We start from the raw sequence: 17505 nt of genomic DNA, 5'->3' as shown, positions 1-17505 counted from the left end.
GGCTTAAAGCAGTCTCTGGCAGGGAGGAGTTGGGAATTTGAGGGGAGGTGGCAAAGAATATATCACTCGGTAAGGGGACAAAAGAATAAAAAGGCTAACAGGGCAAAATCCTATTGTGATGTTCGTAAGCCTCCAAACTCAAAGGCTTATGGTCATCCTAATCAGGATGTGAGGAGCAGCAGAGGCAATCTTTGTCCCCTATTCTCCCACCCCACATTTTCACTAGATGGGCTTTTTAGCTTGTATTCTGACCTCTCCAGTCTCCTCCCATCCCTGCTCACTGAAACATCCCCTTTCCCCCTCTCCAAGGTCATGGGTCTGATGGAGGGGGCAAAGGTCTGATTCTCAGCTCCAAGTTCAGAGTGCTGACTCCAGCCTAGGATCTGGGAATCCAATCTATCATTGGATGCTATCTAGGGGCCATAGGATTGTTCCCTCAATTCTGCAAGCTCCCATATTTGTTCTGCTCTATTTGGAAGAAGGACATCAATAGAATAAACAAATTGGAAAGATAAATAAAACTCTTGGAATACTGGAAGGTAGCAGGAAGTCAGGGCTAACATAAGAGGAGCTAGAGAGTTAGGTTTAGTCCATACCCCAGAATGATCCATCTCTATACTCCCTCATGTGGAAAATGTATAACTTTCTCTTCAAGATAAAATTCTTAAAGTGACGGGGCAGCACTTGAAATAAGATACGACATAAAAACCAGTAAAATCAAGAATATAAAAATAGGGAGAGGGACAAATCAAAGAAGCATTTTTGTTTTGTTTTCCCACAATCAGAACTACAGAGCCAATACATGAACCCTGAAAGGCCTGCATAAATAAAAATCCTTAAAACCTTTATTTATTTATTATTGCATTTATATCCTGCCTTTTTTCCTCTAAGGAAGCCAAGGAGGCATACATAATTCTCCTCTCCATGTTATCCTCACAACAACAACCCTGTGAGGTAGGTTGGGCTGAGAGTCTGTGACTGGCCCAAAGTCACCCAGTGGGTTTCCATGGCCGAGTGGGAACTAGAACCCGGATCTCCCAACTCCTAGTCCAACACTCTAGCCACTACACCACACCTAGCAAATGTAACCACTTCTTTAAGCTTACCTGCATTGTTCTATATTCCTTTCCTTTCTTTTTAAAAATAGCATTGGGAAATTCATCTGAGGGGTACATAAGGTTCCATACTAAAAAGTAGATTTCTGTGAATTTAAGCTATGTTCATTAATACATTAACCTAGAAATAACTGTATTTTACAATGAAAGAGGAAAAGGCTGCTTTTGCTAGCTTCGAAACCACGTTTGTAAGTTTTAATGAAGTGGTCTAGAGTGCAAGCTATTCTCTTTTTTTTCACAATACCATTTTCAAGTCTTATAATTCAGTTTATCATTTTGGCACCATGCGACATTGAAATCATGCCGAATTGCTCAATCTCACAGGACGCAAGGCCACCCAATCTCAAAAGCCAGAAGGTCAGACATAAGGCTGCAACTGTTCAATGCTTGGATTAAAGAGTAAGTTACACAAATTACCAAGAATTTTATTTACAATGCGCATTTCCTGTAAGGAGAGGGAGTGCTTACTCATGAACTCAACAGCAAAGAATCATTACAGCCTGCCAGTTCCATCCTATTCTCCACCCTTCTTGAAATTTTCCTGGCCTTAGCCAAAAAAATCCACCCCGCACTCTCCCCAACAAGGTAGCTTTGGTAAATCATTTTGGGGTCAATACTTTGTGGGTAAATACAACGTGACATTAAAATAAATTCTGGGCAGACTAAGTTTTTCTTATCCTTACTGTACAATGTGCCTACAGTTTTAGCTCTACCAGCACAGCTGCACACTGCAGGATTTTGGTTTCTTAGGTTACAAACACAAAGATTGCCCTGTTCGCTGATACTCCCGTGATTCCCTCTACCCAATAGATAAAAAATTAGCCAGTTTGCAAGGAACTGAATGATTAGAAAACTCCTTCTTTTAGAAAGTATCTGGGGTATTATTTCATGTTGCTTCCTAATCTTGCAAACAAAGGTACTTTTTACTGGGTCAGCCAGACGTTGATCCATTTGAGTGCAAATGGCCCAAAGGCCTTTTCTTCCCAGTGCTCAATAACTTTCAATTCACTGCCTTCCCCAACAAGACACAGTCAACCGCTCAGTTTTCTTTGCTTTATCCTATTAAAGGGCTTTTCAGAATTGACAGGAGGCAGTTTGAAAGACCCAGGAATTGCTTCAAGGTGGTCAGAAAGCTGCATAAAGAATTTTGCCTGTTAACTCTGGCTGTCCATTAAAAAGAAGAGGCTATTAAGTGTGAACTGTTAAATGAAGTCATGATTGGAACAAGGAACATTCAGGTGTGGCAAATGCATTCAAGCTGATATTTTATCTTGATTATTTTACTGCCTCTCTCACTTCTAGTTCTTCTGTCTTGCCAAAACTGATGCAAGCGAATGAGACAATAGCACAATGGGAGATACAAACCTTAACAAGACATCAATGTGCCCACATTGATGACTAACCAGGATTTCATTTAACTGTCTCATGTTTTCTGAGAAGCTCCAAAGTAGAACCAAGAGAATGCAGCATTTCAGGTCCCTGTACAGTAAATCAAGTAATTGTAAGCAAAGCCCAGAGCTCCTGGGTAAGTTTGCCTTGGAACACTTATTTGTGAAATTATGGCTCAAACATACAGCTTTCAAACACCAATTCCACTTTAATGTTTCCAGGCACTGACAAGCACATATACATCAAAACAGGTAATTTAGTACCCAAATATCCTTAGGTGACTGAGCTACTCAGTTTCCTTTATAAACTGGCGAAGGATAACCATTTTTACATCACAGGAACACCAAAATCGCAACTAAACTACAAAATAGCTTGTCCAAAATTCCAGATTAAAACTCACAGAGCCATTTCCTATTCTTCTGCAAGCTTATTTATGAGTCTTTTAAATTTGTTAGACACCATTCAAGGAGCTGTCATGGCTGCCATTGAGAATCTACAACTAAAAGTTATTTTAGTGTTAGCTGATAGCATTTTTAAGTTTTATGACATTCAAGACTAACTTTCATGTTATAAAGGACAGAATAAAATTGTTCTTGCATTTATGTTGCGGCTGTCCACTCCCACCCCTGCAAAGTCAGTAGAAAAAAAGCCAACAGCCTCACCTGTGGAAGCATAGGTGGAAATCCAAAGAGCTACATAAAGTTCACTTAAAGAGGTATGCATCCTGTGGGAGCTTCCCCCCTTAAAACAGAAGTCCCCTCTCAACATTACAACACAATATATCACAAACCGCTCTTGAAAGTTTCCTCAACACTAAAAACAGTTTGCTATGTGGTCTAGTGCCATGTAGAACTAACTTTTACAAAATGCTGGCACATCATCACATTTTGCCAATATACATAATGAATAACATGGACAACACACACTCATACTCTCCCAAAATTGCCAAACATAAATGTACTAAGGTGCCCTGAGAAATTCTGTGTATATCACTTGAGCTACATCTAACTTTAAGAAGTAAGAATAATCAAACACAGGCAAGCACACATCAACCCTCTTTGGGGAGCTCAACCATTTATTTATTGCAGATATATAATGATTGTGTGTCACCCACTCCATTATTGAATTTATATTGTAATTGCTTACTTGTTTTGTTTTGTTTTGTCAGCTATACTTAATGTCTAGGGCATAAAGGCAGGATATAAATCTAAAAATAAGTAAATTGCTCAGATTGTCACTACCTTTCCCAAATTGTCATAATCCATTTATTCCTTGTCATATAGTAAACTAATCAAGTCATTCCAGGCTTGAGATATGCTTGGTTATCAAGGGTGGGCATGTTCATCATGATTTTTCAGTAACTGGAGCCAATTTAACTGCCCTCGTGACTAATATCTGGCGACTATAAATCACACTGATTTCTGGAACATCCTCTACTACTGTGGAAATTACTGTTTGTATTATTTAGCAAGAGACAGAAACGAAGTTGGTCATCATATAACATTCATAGTCTGATTTCATTCAATCAACAAATCCAGATGCACGGTATTATTTTTCATTTTTTAATTTGGTCATTTTTTAATCTTCGCAGTCACTTTAGTCACAAATCTCTAGAACATGTGGGGGCCTTCAATGTGGCCTGTGCAGGTGCCCAAGCTGCACCTCCCTGAATTTTGCTACTTCCCCTCTGCTGTTTGGGAGACTGTGATTGTGATGGGGAAGTCACCCCCGCACGCCTCCCTCCCCATGTAAGCCACATTCCACCCTTCAGCGCGGTAGCTCCCCACCTATGGAATTCCCTGCCTCTGGAGTTCAGGCAGGCGTCAACTTTGTATTCCTTTCGGCGACTCCTGAAAACTTCATTGTTCCAGAAAGCCTTTCCTTAATGACCAGTCAGGGTTCACGGTTCACTTTTCATTTTGCTTCTTTTAAAAATCTGTTTTAAGGTGTTTTTATTTTATTTTATCTTGTACACCGCTCTGAAATTTTGAATGGGGAGCAGTATATAAACATTGTAAATTAATTAATTAAATAAATAAACTGTCTGATGAAATTTTAGCTTAGAATTAATCCCAAGGATTGCCTTTATATTTAGAATATTAAGTAACACGTACACTGTGAGTTTTCAAAGCACTTCAGGAGTTCTCAGTCATTTTTCCCAGTATCCTGTAAAGATTATCCTGATATTTCAGGTGAGGCTCAGTATTAGTGGCCTCCTGAAGACCATTCAATGAATCCATGGCAGAGGGAAATCTGGGTAGTGCAGGGCAATAAGAAAATCCTACCCACTGGGAAGCCTCAGAGGAGTTAGACTTTTTAAGTCATTGTACCAGCAGGTCATGCAGGTGATGTGATCCTGACTATACGGAAGCAGCAGCAGCTTGGGTTCGCCAGGCCTGATCCACGTGCCTTCCAAGTCCAGGCTGGAGCAGAGCCAGGAGGAGGTGACACCTTCATGAGGGCTGCTGCTTCCCAGCATGCACATTTGCCTTCTGCAGCATCTCTCTCCCTCCTGTCTGGGCAGATGGCTGATCTGCCAGAGTTTCCTCATGCTTTTCAAGGCCCGGGCGCTGGCCAATCATGAGCTCCAGAGACCAGGTGGAGATAGATGACGATGTTATGGAAGGAGTAAGTTGGGAAGAGAGGGAGAGAGAACCGTTCATGGAGAAAGACCACTGGGGCCAGCGGGTCCTTGGAGGACATGATTGCACATGCAGCATGCCTGAATGAAAGGAAGTGGGGCGGCTGGATGGAACTGAGGCTTCTCGAGTCCGAGAGGGACAATGAGAGTAGCAAGGGCAATCAGTGTTGGATTCCTGTAGATCAGGGCTTGCAGGGATGAAACATGTTGACCCTGTTCAGACAACACACTAAGCCATGGATAGGCTGCTAACCCTTTTGCAGCAAATTGTTAGTGAGCATGTTTAAACTGTGGTTATGTAGCCGCCACACGACATGCCAAACCATGGTTCACACGACACGCTAAGCCACAATATTTAGCTCAAAATGCTTAATCACCGTGACTTGGTGTGTCATCTAGTTTGGCTATTAACGCCTGAGCTTGAACTTTTTCAATCTTTCAAAATTTTCTGCTTGTTTACATTGCTCAAGTTTCAGATTTTTAAAAATGAGCAAAATCGGTCTGGTAGATCTTTAGTAATAAGCATTACACTAATGTATTCTTCTATAGAGTACTATGATTTGGTTCTCGCTTAATTTTAAGAGAAGAAAAGTTAAGAGTTAAAAATTCTAACTCCCAAACGATTTAATTTACCGGGTCGACTTGGGATTGTGTCTTTCCAAGTGTATGTAGGAGACCAATGTGGAAAAAAATGGAAGGGCTGCATTCTCTCTCCAAGGCAAACTGTTATGAAAGGCTTGACAAATACATTAAACAGAACACAGAGTCTGTTCCAGTATATAGATGTCTTATACCAATTAAGCAAGTAACAAACGGCTCAGAGTCTAACTGGCAGTTTGTGTTCTGTAAGTCTCTTGTACAAGTACTCATACATATATTTTTGGTTGTTCCAAACAGTTTTCTCTGAAACCTCTCAGATTGTAAAATATTCTTACATACAGGGCTTCACAAATGTTGGCTTGACTTAATAGCCAGCCATTATTTGTGGTTGTCACTTTCCCTGCACACACAGAGAAGTCTATCTCTTATTTTGCACTGGCCTTTAGAGAAAAGTAGAAGCAGCACAATCTCTTTCACCATTTCTGCTTTCTCCAAAGACCAGTGCAAAACAAGAAGCCAACCTTGTTTCCCCTCACTTTGCTCCCACAGTTCTCTGTGTTCACTAGAGGGCAATGATGAAAGTTGTCCCCCATGCCTACCACAACGGAGAGGTTCTTTCCTCCCTCATCTGCAAATTACAAGGAAAAACTAATGAAGGAGATGGTGTAAATTGCATATGGCTACATGGCAATAAATGGATATGTTTGTACGCATGCTTTTAGAACTGGGAGTTGCATGACAGCATACCTGTTTCGGGGGAATGCATATAATATGTCCCACCATGATCCAGATTCTCTGCTAGGGCTATTAAATGATCGTAGCCAAATTATCACCTATATTTTCATTATCCCTCATCCATCACCTGGAGCTACTGAAAGATTCAGTGCAAACCCATTCTTATAACAATGACTGTGTAAAGCTCTACTTAGGATCAAATAGATTATTTCAGAAATCACAACCCAACACCTGCCATCAGTGATGTATTCAAATGTTGCACAAGGATTCAATCCCACATACACTCACAGCCCAAATGTAACATGGGACTGAAATTTGGGGAGAAGAAACAAAATTAGAACTGTAGGTTCTTCAAAATAAATTCATGAGGCAGCTCTTAGGACTTCTCCTAGGTTTACCATACTTTAGATACTGGTGTAGATTGAATGGATTTGAGGATCATAGTATTACCAAGCAAAATTGGCTGGACTAGCGAAGGAATGGGGGCTGGGTGTAATGATGCCAAGATAAGATGAGGGCCTGTAATCTGTGGAGAAATGCCCTTAGGAATTGGATCCTCCAAGATGATGTTAGGGAAAACACTTCTCAACCTGATACGCCCAGCTCAAGGTTAAACATTCAAGGCTTATTATCTTGAGACATTGATCTTTCCTACAAATTCATAGGGCTTTCACGAAACTTAGATTCCAGTTGATGCCCTCTGCATATCACGAGAGGAGATATTTAGGAATTCCATTAGCAGAACGAAAATGTGTCTTTGTTTGCAATAATATCAAAGATCTGGTACATCATCTACTGTTTTGCCCCTTGTATCTGGACACTAGGAAAAAGTCTCTGTTGTTTCATCTGCAATGTGCAGACCAAACATACCAGCATTTGACAGTGGAACTACTGGCTGGCAAATGATTATGTTAGCCATTTGCTGTGGCAGTAAAGAAGTTACATTCCCGTTTTAGTAAATATTTAATATTCTAATATACAAATCTAGGCTTTATATATTAACTAGGGCTCATTTTCCTACACCCCCACCCCACTGCCCCGCTTTAGTATATGGACTATGGTACTATGGTTCATGGTCTAAGGGCGAACTTTGTATTTTATTTTATGATTTAGTATCTTCTGGTTTATTATTTAATCTTTTACATTAGGTTTTGTTTATATAATTTTATCCCATTGTATAGCCTTTGGCTATAAACAATAAAGATCTTGCAATCTGCCAACCTACACTACCTAGGTAGTGCAGAATGCAGTTGCCACCAACGAGGGCCAATTAAGAGTGTAAACCCAACAGGAATCAAGCCCCCTGCAATTCCAGGTGGTGCTGACTGCTGTTACACAAAAGTATGAAAAAAGAAAAAGGAAACAACATGAAACTCTCCATCTCCTACCTTTGTGATTAAAGATGCCTTCCATCTCCATACTGCTTCTAGAGTGGGCAATGCAGAGAGATCCACAGGGTACGAGCCCTTCTGCAGCTGGGGACCGGTCAGTGGTTCGTACTAGGCACCAGTCAGGTTTGTCATGTGGCCGCTCTAGAACCTCCACTGTCTGACCACGGCGGATTGTCAGTTCATTGCTGTTGCATGCCGTGAAATCATGGATGACCACTGTCAACTCACAGCCTCCGGATAACTATAGAGGAAGACAACAAAATGAAGGAATTTCAGCGTTGTATGGTTAAGAATTCCGATGGGACATACTGCTCATCTTGTCAAATTTCTAACATATTGCTTGCAATGGTTCCAAAACAAAACAAACCGTTAAAGAAGGTTGAATTCTCATGTTACATTCTAACGTAGTAAAGTCACCACAACACAATTTTAATGAGCCAACTTCGTATGAGAAATAGTGTATACAGTATGATGCTGGTATGATGAGAGCAGATATTTACCTGAAAAATAACTGAAAGTTTGAGTTTGCTCTACAATAGGACACAAGAGCCAATATCCAAGGGACGCTTACACCATCATCGCTTTTTCTGCACTCTGTCGATATTGTTGTGCAAACGGCCCCCACTGCTAGCACAACCACGATATAGTGCCTCCCAGGGGAACCCAAAACAAACAGAAATGTTCATTTCTGAAAGAAGGCAGGTTGGCAGAACCTGCATAAGAGATCTCTGCCAACCTGCTTCCTTCCAGAAATAAGGGTTTACACTTGATTGGGGGATTTCTCTAGGAAGGGCTAGATCTCCTTTGCATAAGCAGCGGGGCCCATTTGTGCAATGGAATCGGTAGGATCCACTGCTCGCAGAATGGAATCGACAGGACCCACTGCTCGCAGAATGGAATCGGTAGGGGCATAAGCGCCCCGGGGCGTTCAATACTGCCCAGGAGCTTGCACCATATGAGGGCATATGCAAAATACTCCCAACATAAACCAATGTCATAAAATAAGAGTCCTACCGTATTTCTTCGATTGTAAGACACCATCGATTGTAATACGCACACTAATTTCAGTACCATCAACAGAAAAAAAACCCTAAGACACACCCGCGATTCTAAGATGCACCCCATTTTAGAACTACAAGTTCAACCGCAGCTTTTAAAGCTCAGCTAAAAACTTTTCTTTTTCCTAAAGCTTTTAAAACTTGATTTTGTTCTGACTTTATACTGTTAGTTTTACCCTACCCAGTGCCTGTTTACCCTACCCTGTGCCTGTTTGCATTCTCTTCCCCTCCTTATTGTTTTATTATGATTTTATTAGAATGTAAGCCTATGCGGCAGGGTCTTGCTATTTACTGTTCTACTCTGTACAGCACCATGTACATTGATGGTGCTATATAAATAAATTAATAATAATAATAATAATAATAATAATAATAATAATAGAGATGTTTATATGGGGGAAAAAGTGCGTCTTAGCATCGAAGAAATAGGGTAATTATGTTACCACGTATATGGGATGTCATTCAGTGATCCACGCATATGTAAGCAATTGGGATGGATTCCCCTAGAACTTTTACTTTATGCTATTGCCACAGTGCTATTATTAGCCAAGAAAAGGGATTTCCTCTTTTGAAAACAATGCTTCATTCTAGGATTCCTTCTTCTATCAGGGAAGGTGATGCAATATCTCAGAGTCCATATAGTCACACATGTGATACCGAATTGTAATTCTATAATGGTTAATTTAGCTGCTGACATAATTATATAAATGAGTTACATAGTTTGTTATGAAGCAGCTGCTTTGCCTTTCCTAAATTCCAATACAAATAAATTCTCTGTTAAACCACATCATGTTATCGTTTGTAGCTTGGCTTCAGTTTTGCACTACACACAAAGCAGCTGGTACTGGGTTAGTTCCCCTTCTGTGCCTGGTAGTTCACAACACAAAAGGGGGATCAAATCAGTTACTTTCTTTACTGAGGGACTCTCTCCCGTGTTCTTTCTGGTTTAGTGCTCTGACACAAAACTGAAGGCACATAAAATACTGTGGGGATGTCTTTGGTCATCCCACACAATAATGTGTCTTGCTGAGTAAGGAGTACATGAAGCATCTGCCAGGCAATCATGAAATAAAAAATGTACAGGATAATTCCTCCCTTCCTTCACCACACACTGTATTTGGTCAGGTTGTCTGGAATTCTCTCAGACCTTTCCCATGACCACTGCCTGCCAGTTTTGCTTTCTAATAGTAGTTTTGCAAAGAGGGGGTGGGTGAAGGAAGAGGAGGTAAAGAGAAGCCTTATGTTTCTCATAATGAAGTAAAATAAATCAGCTTGCACCGTCAAGTCACAGGCAGGAATTAATCATGTTGCTCCTACTTAGTCTCTCAGGACAGTCTCCACTCAAGTTATGAGGTGCATGCTTTCAGAGACATGTAGCCTTCCACTTGTTAAGTGTATCTGGGGTGCCCTTCCCCACCCCCACCCCCACTTATCTTCTGGTTATATTAGCTCTCAGTCCATTCAAAATTATGCCAAAGGGAGGATTTTGTGAGGGGGGAGGAGAGAGGCAAGGAAAAGCTCTCGGATTTTTTTGGCACTGATTTATTTTTATGGCTCTCCTTAGACTGAAGTCAGAAACAATTGAAAACAGCTGTATGCCTGAGGGGGTCTGAGAAAAGGGCCTTTTTGATTTAAGAGTTTGACCACAAAGTGTCAAAATGTAGGCCTTGTAAGAAAAAGAAAAATAAGAACCTTGTGAACAGAACATTCTTGTTTTATCAACCTGAATGGATCATTCAAAACTGGGCTCTACCAAATACTGTTGGGTGCCTGGAACATGTCCATTTCCACACAGAGCTTTGTGCCCCTGCTGGTTTGGTGCTTTAGGAAACAAAATTGTACAAATAAAAAGGGTTGGAGGTAGTGGAGGGAGGAAGAACTATAGTGCAGTAAAAGGAGAGATCAGGAGAACAGAACCCATGGGTCACATGTAGCCTTTTGCTGCTCTCTTTTAGCCCACTGAGCCTGTAAGTGCCCCACCCAGTTTTCCGTGAGTAGCTGGGCTGTGGGCAAAGCAAACATCTGGAAAATCCTCCCTAGTGTGGTTCAGGAGGCGGAAAATACAACATCCTTTAAATGCCTCCTGATAACATATCTTTTTAGACAGGCTTTCCCTGGACTATAACTTATGTTTTAAAGTTTTAAATCTTGACTTGTTATATGTTATAGTTTTAATTTTAAACTGTCCAAAGAGCCTCAGCTATTGGGCAGTATAAAAATATCACAAATAAGATAAAAATAAATAAAATCTGATCAGCAATCCAGTTAGGATCATGAGAGGGCTTTAGCCTATATCCTCTTCCAGCGACCTCCAAATATTTGGGAACACCTGATTTAATGCTGCTAATGGCAGTGAGAAAAAGCAAGACCAATATTATGTGCTGAGGGAATAGCCTTCTTCCTTCCCAGCAACCCTGTAGCATATGTATGCGAGTGTATGTATTTGTGTATGTATATGTACGTTTGTGGGTGTATGCGTGTCTGTGTATGTTTTTTTGACACTATCGCCGGGTAGGTAGCCAGCCAGCCAAGTTGTATAGTTATGTGTTTACACACACAGACAGTGTGTAATCCCTGGCCCTGCAGTTGGCACTGTTATGATGCCTTCAGGACTGAAAAGGTTGTGTACCCGAGTTTAATGCTTCGCATATGGAAAATCCTTAGTATTTCTGATTAAAAGAATTTCAGACACCAGAAGTGGGAAAGTAATCTGTCCAAGTAGCGCTGTATGGAAGATGATACTTAAACATTTTCTTTCTCCCCCCGCCAAAAAAACTATGGGGACTAGAAGCTTTTTTAAGAAGAAAATTCTCTAGATTCTGTGTAAGCTACTACACTATGTGAGAACTGACATTCCAGATTCTCAGTATTGCTGTGATAATTCCTTGACAACATGTCTGCAACTGGCAGACAACCTATAATCTATAATTATCCAAGTATAAAATAAAAATAAAAAATCATGAGAGATATTAAGTAAGATGATGTAGAATTTTATGCTGTTTTCTTGACCTAAAAGTTTGTGGGTTAACAATCTCCCAATCTTCGGAGCAGAAGAAAATTAAAAACACGTTTATAAAAGCCTTCCATCAGCGAACAATTCAAAGTGCTCCTCACTGCTTCAGAGAAACTGCATTCATTCCTGAGGAAGTTGTATCAAAGTGGGAAGCATCATAAAGATAAAAGCTTGTTTCACACAATGCATTACAAAGCATAATGACATAGCTAAGAGCTATTTGGGAGAGCAGATGGAAGTGCAGTCTTGTTCAGTTACCTGGTAATTGAGAAGTAAAGGGCTGAGAGGCCCAGACCCCAAAGCAGCAATCCTATTCACACCTGCCTGGGAGTAAGCCATGCTGAACACAGTGGGGTTTACTTCTGAGTAAATATGTATAGGATTGCATTGAAAATCTATGAGGGTAGGAATTTCAGCTCAGAATGTGCAATTTTCGGGCTAGCATGCCCCACTCTGACTTTAGATTAGGATCTCATGTAGCCCTACTACAAGTGGTGGGGCAGTCCTTCTTCACAGCTCTAGTGTGAATGTGGCCCTAGGACTGCAAACCTGTGTTTCAAAATTTTGGCACCTCAAGGGTTTCTGGTCATGTGCAGAGTATTACTTCCTATAAAGTACTCTCTCCCCACACACACTCGCACACTGTAGACGCCCCCGAAAAGGGATAGTTTTAAAAGCATGTATAGTAGAGGAATTCTATGGCATGGTGGGCTTTTCCCATCTCCCACCGAGTAGTTAGCTTGCTCACTACTGTTTGCTTAAGAGGGAATCTATGTTAGGCCTGCTCCAGCCCTCAAACAGCTCAGTGGTTGCCCATAAACAGTTGTTTCAGAAGGCTGATTCTGATGTTCAAGAGAAGCAGGATTCTCTGCACTTCCTATTTTGTATTTTGAACGTCAAAATTAGCCAAGGAATCTGTATGTTTTAAAGAACAGCTACCAGAGAATATTCCAGCAAAAATAAGGGCATAGAAAACATTGCAGGGAAGTCACATCAGCTATTACAAAAGTGACAGAGTTTGTTGCCAATTACTTGGCAGCAAGCATCAGTACCACTTTGGAAGATACTGTTATTTTATTATCACACTCATATCTTGAATTAGTATGCTCTTAACAGACCATTTTTAACCACCATTGATCGACAGTCCCATTCCTCAGCCAAGTCAAGGCTTTCCCACCATCTCATTTACTTGTTTACGGATTTATATACTCCCTTTCCGCCCCAGATGGCATTCAAGGTTTCATATCACAATCAAAATAATCATGAGGAAGATAAAAGAAGGAGGAAATTCAGCAGCACAGAGCTGAACCAACCTTGGGCTCAAAAAGAATTAGCCACCTTGCTGAGGGAACTAGGCCTGTTCTATTTACTATGATAAAAAGGCCTGCGCAGCCCGTGGGCCTGAAAATAGGGGTAGATGCTCTTTTGGGGAAATTTTAGTACTTGCTAATAGATTTTAAGGGGATAATACTAATTCAAAATTTATTTATTTATTTATTAAATTTATATACCGCCCCATAGCCGAAGCTCTCTGGGTGGTTTACAAAAGTTCTAAGTACTTTGTATTTAGAACTTATTGTAAAATGCTTTGAACTATATTTGTTAGAAGAAAGATTTAAGTTAGTAAATATTCTATTCAGCTGTCAGGTTAATTTTCAATAAGCCATCTAAATTTAACTCAGAATTACATTTAAATAACTAGATAGTTATTACACTAAACAAATATACAAATTCCACCACAGTTCATTAACTGTCTCATTGTGCAAAAAGAAATAAAAATTAAACAATAGATTTTTCTTATTTCATAAACGTTTTGGTATAGAATTAAGTTATATACCAGATTCAATTACCAACTGCTTTGCTAACTCAGTTTTGGTGAGTTTGGAAACCATTCAGTAAAATATACTGCACATAGCAATTTTATCCAAGTTTCCCTTCTCATTGGTTTACGGTAGATTTGCTTTCCTAGAAGATGCACAGCCCTCTTCTTGACCAAGCATTTGTTCACTGAACCACATATTATGATTTTAAATGCATATATCAAAAAAGATCTCCAAAAGCTGATCTTTCTTTACTTTTTTCCTTCTGGTTAACTTATTAAAATTGATTTCTGAAAAACACTAATTGGTTAGTCAGTGCTGCTATTAATGCGACCTCCTACATTCTTCTCTATAAAGCCTTTATATCAGAATAAGAAGCAGTATACGGCACAGACCTATTTGGGCATTCACCGTGCTCCTTGTGATTAGAATCAACAACAACAACAACTTCCAATCAGGCCATATGCATACAGAAACATAATACAATACTCATCTCAGCCAGAGGCAATTCCAAAATACAAAGTATTAATAAAGTGGCTAACAAGAGGAAGTTAAACATTTTGTAATCCTGAACAATATTTGCTAACATATAAGTTAAGTCTGTTATGGCAGCCAGTGACTTCTGTTTGTTCAGAGCCTGTTTGACAAACTTGGCAGTCCTATATGATGCATAATAATCTGTACCAGCCAATAGTGATAGAGTTATGCTTAGAGAGGAGTTATCCTCGAACCCAACTACTAAGGGCTCAAGATATTGCTTCTCAGCTCTGTGTACAATGGGCATTCTGCTAGTTTAGAATCGTGTGAGGGGAAGAGTGGAACCACATTCACTACCCAAACCCCTCCATCGCATCTTTGTCTCTTGACTCTGCTGCCTTCCAGGCGTTGCTAGGGAAGGTCTGAAGAAGGAAGTCTGTTCTATACGGGTAAGCCATCCATACAATTTAAAACCCTAGTAACAGCCCCTTAAAGAGTATAGGCTATCTTCCAGTTGCAGTCATGTTGTCATAGGAATATCACTAATATGGTGATGTTGCATACTAATTGTGTGTGTGTGTGTGTCTGCATGCATGTACATCTGAATATGGTCATATTGTGCAACAAAGGGATGCAAACTATCCATCATCCTGCATACATTTGCTCGTTATCCTAGGTGTACACTCCAAGACTTCTGCATTTTGCTTACCTAGGCAGCTCAGAAATAACCCAGGGTAAAATCCAGAGTAGATCCACTGAAATGAATGGGACTTAAGTTAGTCAGTACTAAGTTAAGTTCCATTCATTTCAATGAATCTACTCTACGTAGCCTTTATGTTGGATTTTACCTCTGCTGTTTATCTGATGCTGAAGCCTAAGGTGAGATTTGAACCCCTGCTTTTACTAGGGGGCTTTGCCTATCAAGTCACTAGAGTCGTTTATTTGCCTCATGCTTATTTTATTTATTTATTGCATTTCTATACTGCCCAATAGCCGGAGCTCTCTTGTACAAACAACAGGGAATTAAAGCAATATGATATGTAAAGCAGCCTGTAAAAATGCTACACAAATAAATACGAAACATGTGAATATAAACATAAAGACCCTTAGTCAAAAAATCTTCGTTTTGAAGATTTTTTACTACAAAACTGTACTACACAAAGAACTTTCTGCTGCTCTAAAAAATTGCAAACTTCCCCGAAGACCCTAGATTTATTCTGTCACAACACCCTCTACTGGCTGCGAACTAAAAAGTAAATTCTGTTAACAAAGAACTGAAATCGGCACCATTCTACTAAGAAAAAAATCTCACTTTCTCTACTGCACTGTGAAGCTTATACTTCGAAGTTCAGATCACAGATTTGCTACCTGACATTCCCTTCAGTATCATATTTATTGGGGAAGCCACTGATATTCTGGGAGAGAGTCCTAATAGTGAAACAAGCATGGAAAGGCCAGTCCTGGAGCCAGAAATGTTGTGGTGACTGTTGGATCCCGAGGGCACAGGTGTGGGAAGGGGCATCTCTACCTATTAAGCGGAAAGTACGTGTGTGTCACGTATGTCCTGAAATGTTTACCCACTTCTACATATGGTACTGCCTTAATGCTGTTCACCCAGACAGGTCTTCGTGTACATGGATCAGAAAAAAATCTCAAAACATGAATTTTGGGGGTTTAAGTATTTTTAAAGAATTTAATAAAAAAAACACCTAGGTTTACGCCTACAGTTCCCAGCGTGCCTTGGGCGGAACTCCCAGCATGCCTTGTGTAGGAGGCCTGACTTACTGGCCTTTGGCAGCCATTGTGATTCCTAAGCTCAGTCTCAAGCAGTCAACACAATTCCACATAAAAGGAAACAACCCACATAAATGGGCTGCATCCATTTGCAGTGCCTCCTTCCACCTGTCATGTGTGGTTTTAAAATCATAACTAGATACAACAGCTTGTCTTGGGGCGGCTGAACTCTGGACATGCTCAAAGGCACCCCGTCCTGATATTGGTTTTCTCAGAAACTGAGGAAAGCACACACGCAGCCTTCACCCTTAAGAGGGAGGGAGGGAAGGAGGAAAGGGGAACACTCTATGCATGCCCAGAAACAGGCTTGACGAAGGGGGGCAAGTGCCTGGCCCAGTCCCAGACCTTCAGTGGAGGCTCCTGATGGAGCACTTCGTGGGTGAGAAGTGTGGGCTGAGGCAGTTGCAGCAGAACTTGGCCCATGCACACACAAACACAGTTTTCACTGGGGCAAGGTGTTACCTCCTTCTTCCTCTTCCCCTTCACCATTGTTTTTTCTTTGTACTACTCAAATCTCTGGGTTCCACCAAGCAAGCTGATACTTCTCTCTTATGTATGGATGGTGCTGCTTTGGCTATGTAAGTATCAGCACTCACTGCTGAAGGAAAATAACAGCGAATAGTGACAGCATGTTTTTCCTTTCTCTGTAAGTAAAAGGACTTGATAAATACCTTTAAAATGGGAGGACAAAATTCAGGGAAGGAGTCTCGAATATTTCTGAAGGAGGCTGGATTCCTGCAAATCTTTGTGGCTATGATACTGGGGAAGACTAGATATTTTGATTATATATCTCTCTATCTACAATGAGAAAGATGTTTTACTCTTATGGAAACAGTTTCTAGAATTTGTATTATTAAAGGGGAGAGGGAAAACACCCCCAGAAGAAGTAATAAGATTCTGGAAATATGAATAAGATCCCGAGGTTGAGGGGAGCACATTTATGTTAATTATGATTATGTTAAAGGGAATTAAGCTAGAACATATGTTTATTAAATTGTTTACTTTATATTATTGTGTTTTATGTGGTATTGTTTTATATTGTATTGTTGTATTGTTTGGATATATTAAAACAAATTGAAAAAAGAAAGAAAGATGTTTTACTCCATTCTTTACTTTTTTGTGGAAGCTGCAAGTTTTATTTTTGAACAGATTTGGTATACAGGAGCAGGCAAAATACTATTGGCTACTCAAATTCTTTTTTAACTTTGAAAAAAGACACCTATGGTGTGTACAGAAGATAAAATAAGGTGACATAATCAACTTGGATCAGATACAGTTTCTTCAAGGTATTCCAAATGAAATGTGTCCTATGGAATTGGTACACCTTTTTTCATTAATGCTACCTGCTTCCGGATAGCCAAAGTCTAGATCAGGGTTAGGTTACCTGGGGACCTCCAGATATATTAGACAACAACTGCCATCTTTCCTGCCCATTGGCCATGCTGGCTGGGGCGAATGGGAACTATAGTTCA

The 17505-nt window shown here is 40.2% G+C and overlaps 1 protein-coding gene across 8 annotated transcripts in view; it reads right to left on the bottom strand.

The window, feature by feature from the left end:
• TRIO (trio Rho guanine nucleotide exchange factor) overlaps positions 1 to 17505 on the bottom strand; it is a 274794-nt gene that overhangs the window by 83289 nt on the left and 174000 nt on the right. For all 8 annotated transcript variants that reach the window (XM_063130237.1, XM_063130241.1, XM_063130244.1 and 5 more), the window contains one exon: positions 7869 to 8112. In XM_063130237.1, coding sequence (XP_062986307.1) covers positions 7869 to 8112 — 244 coding nt within the window. The remainder of the gene's footprint in view (positions 1 to 7868; positions 8113 to 17505) is intronic.

The sequence above is a fragment of the Elgaria multicarinata genome, chromosome 7 (genome assembly GCF_023053635.1).
Source record: "Elgaria multicarinata webbii isolate HBS135686 ecotype San Diego chromosome 7, rElgMul1.1.pri, whole genome shotgun sequence".
Taxonomy (NCBI): domain Eukaryota; kingdom Metazoa; phylum Chordata; class Lepidosauria; order Squamata; family Anguidae; genus Elgaria; species Elgaria multicarinata.
This window is presented reverse-complemented; position numbering and strand designations above follow the sequence as displayed.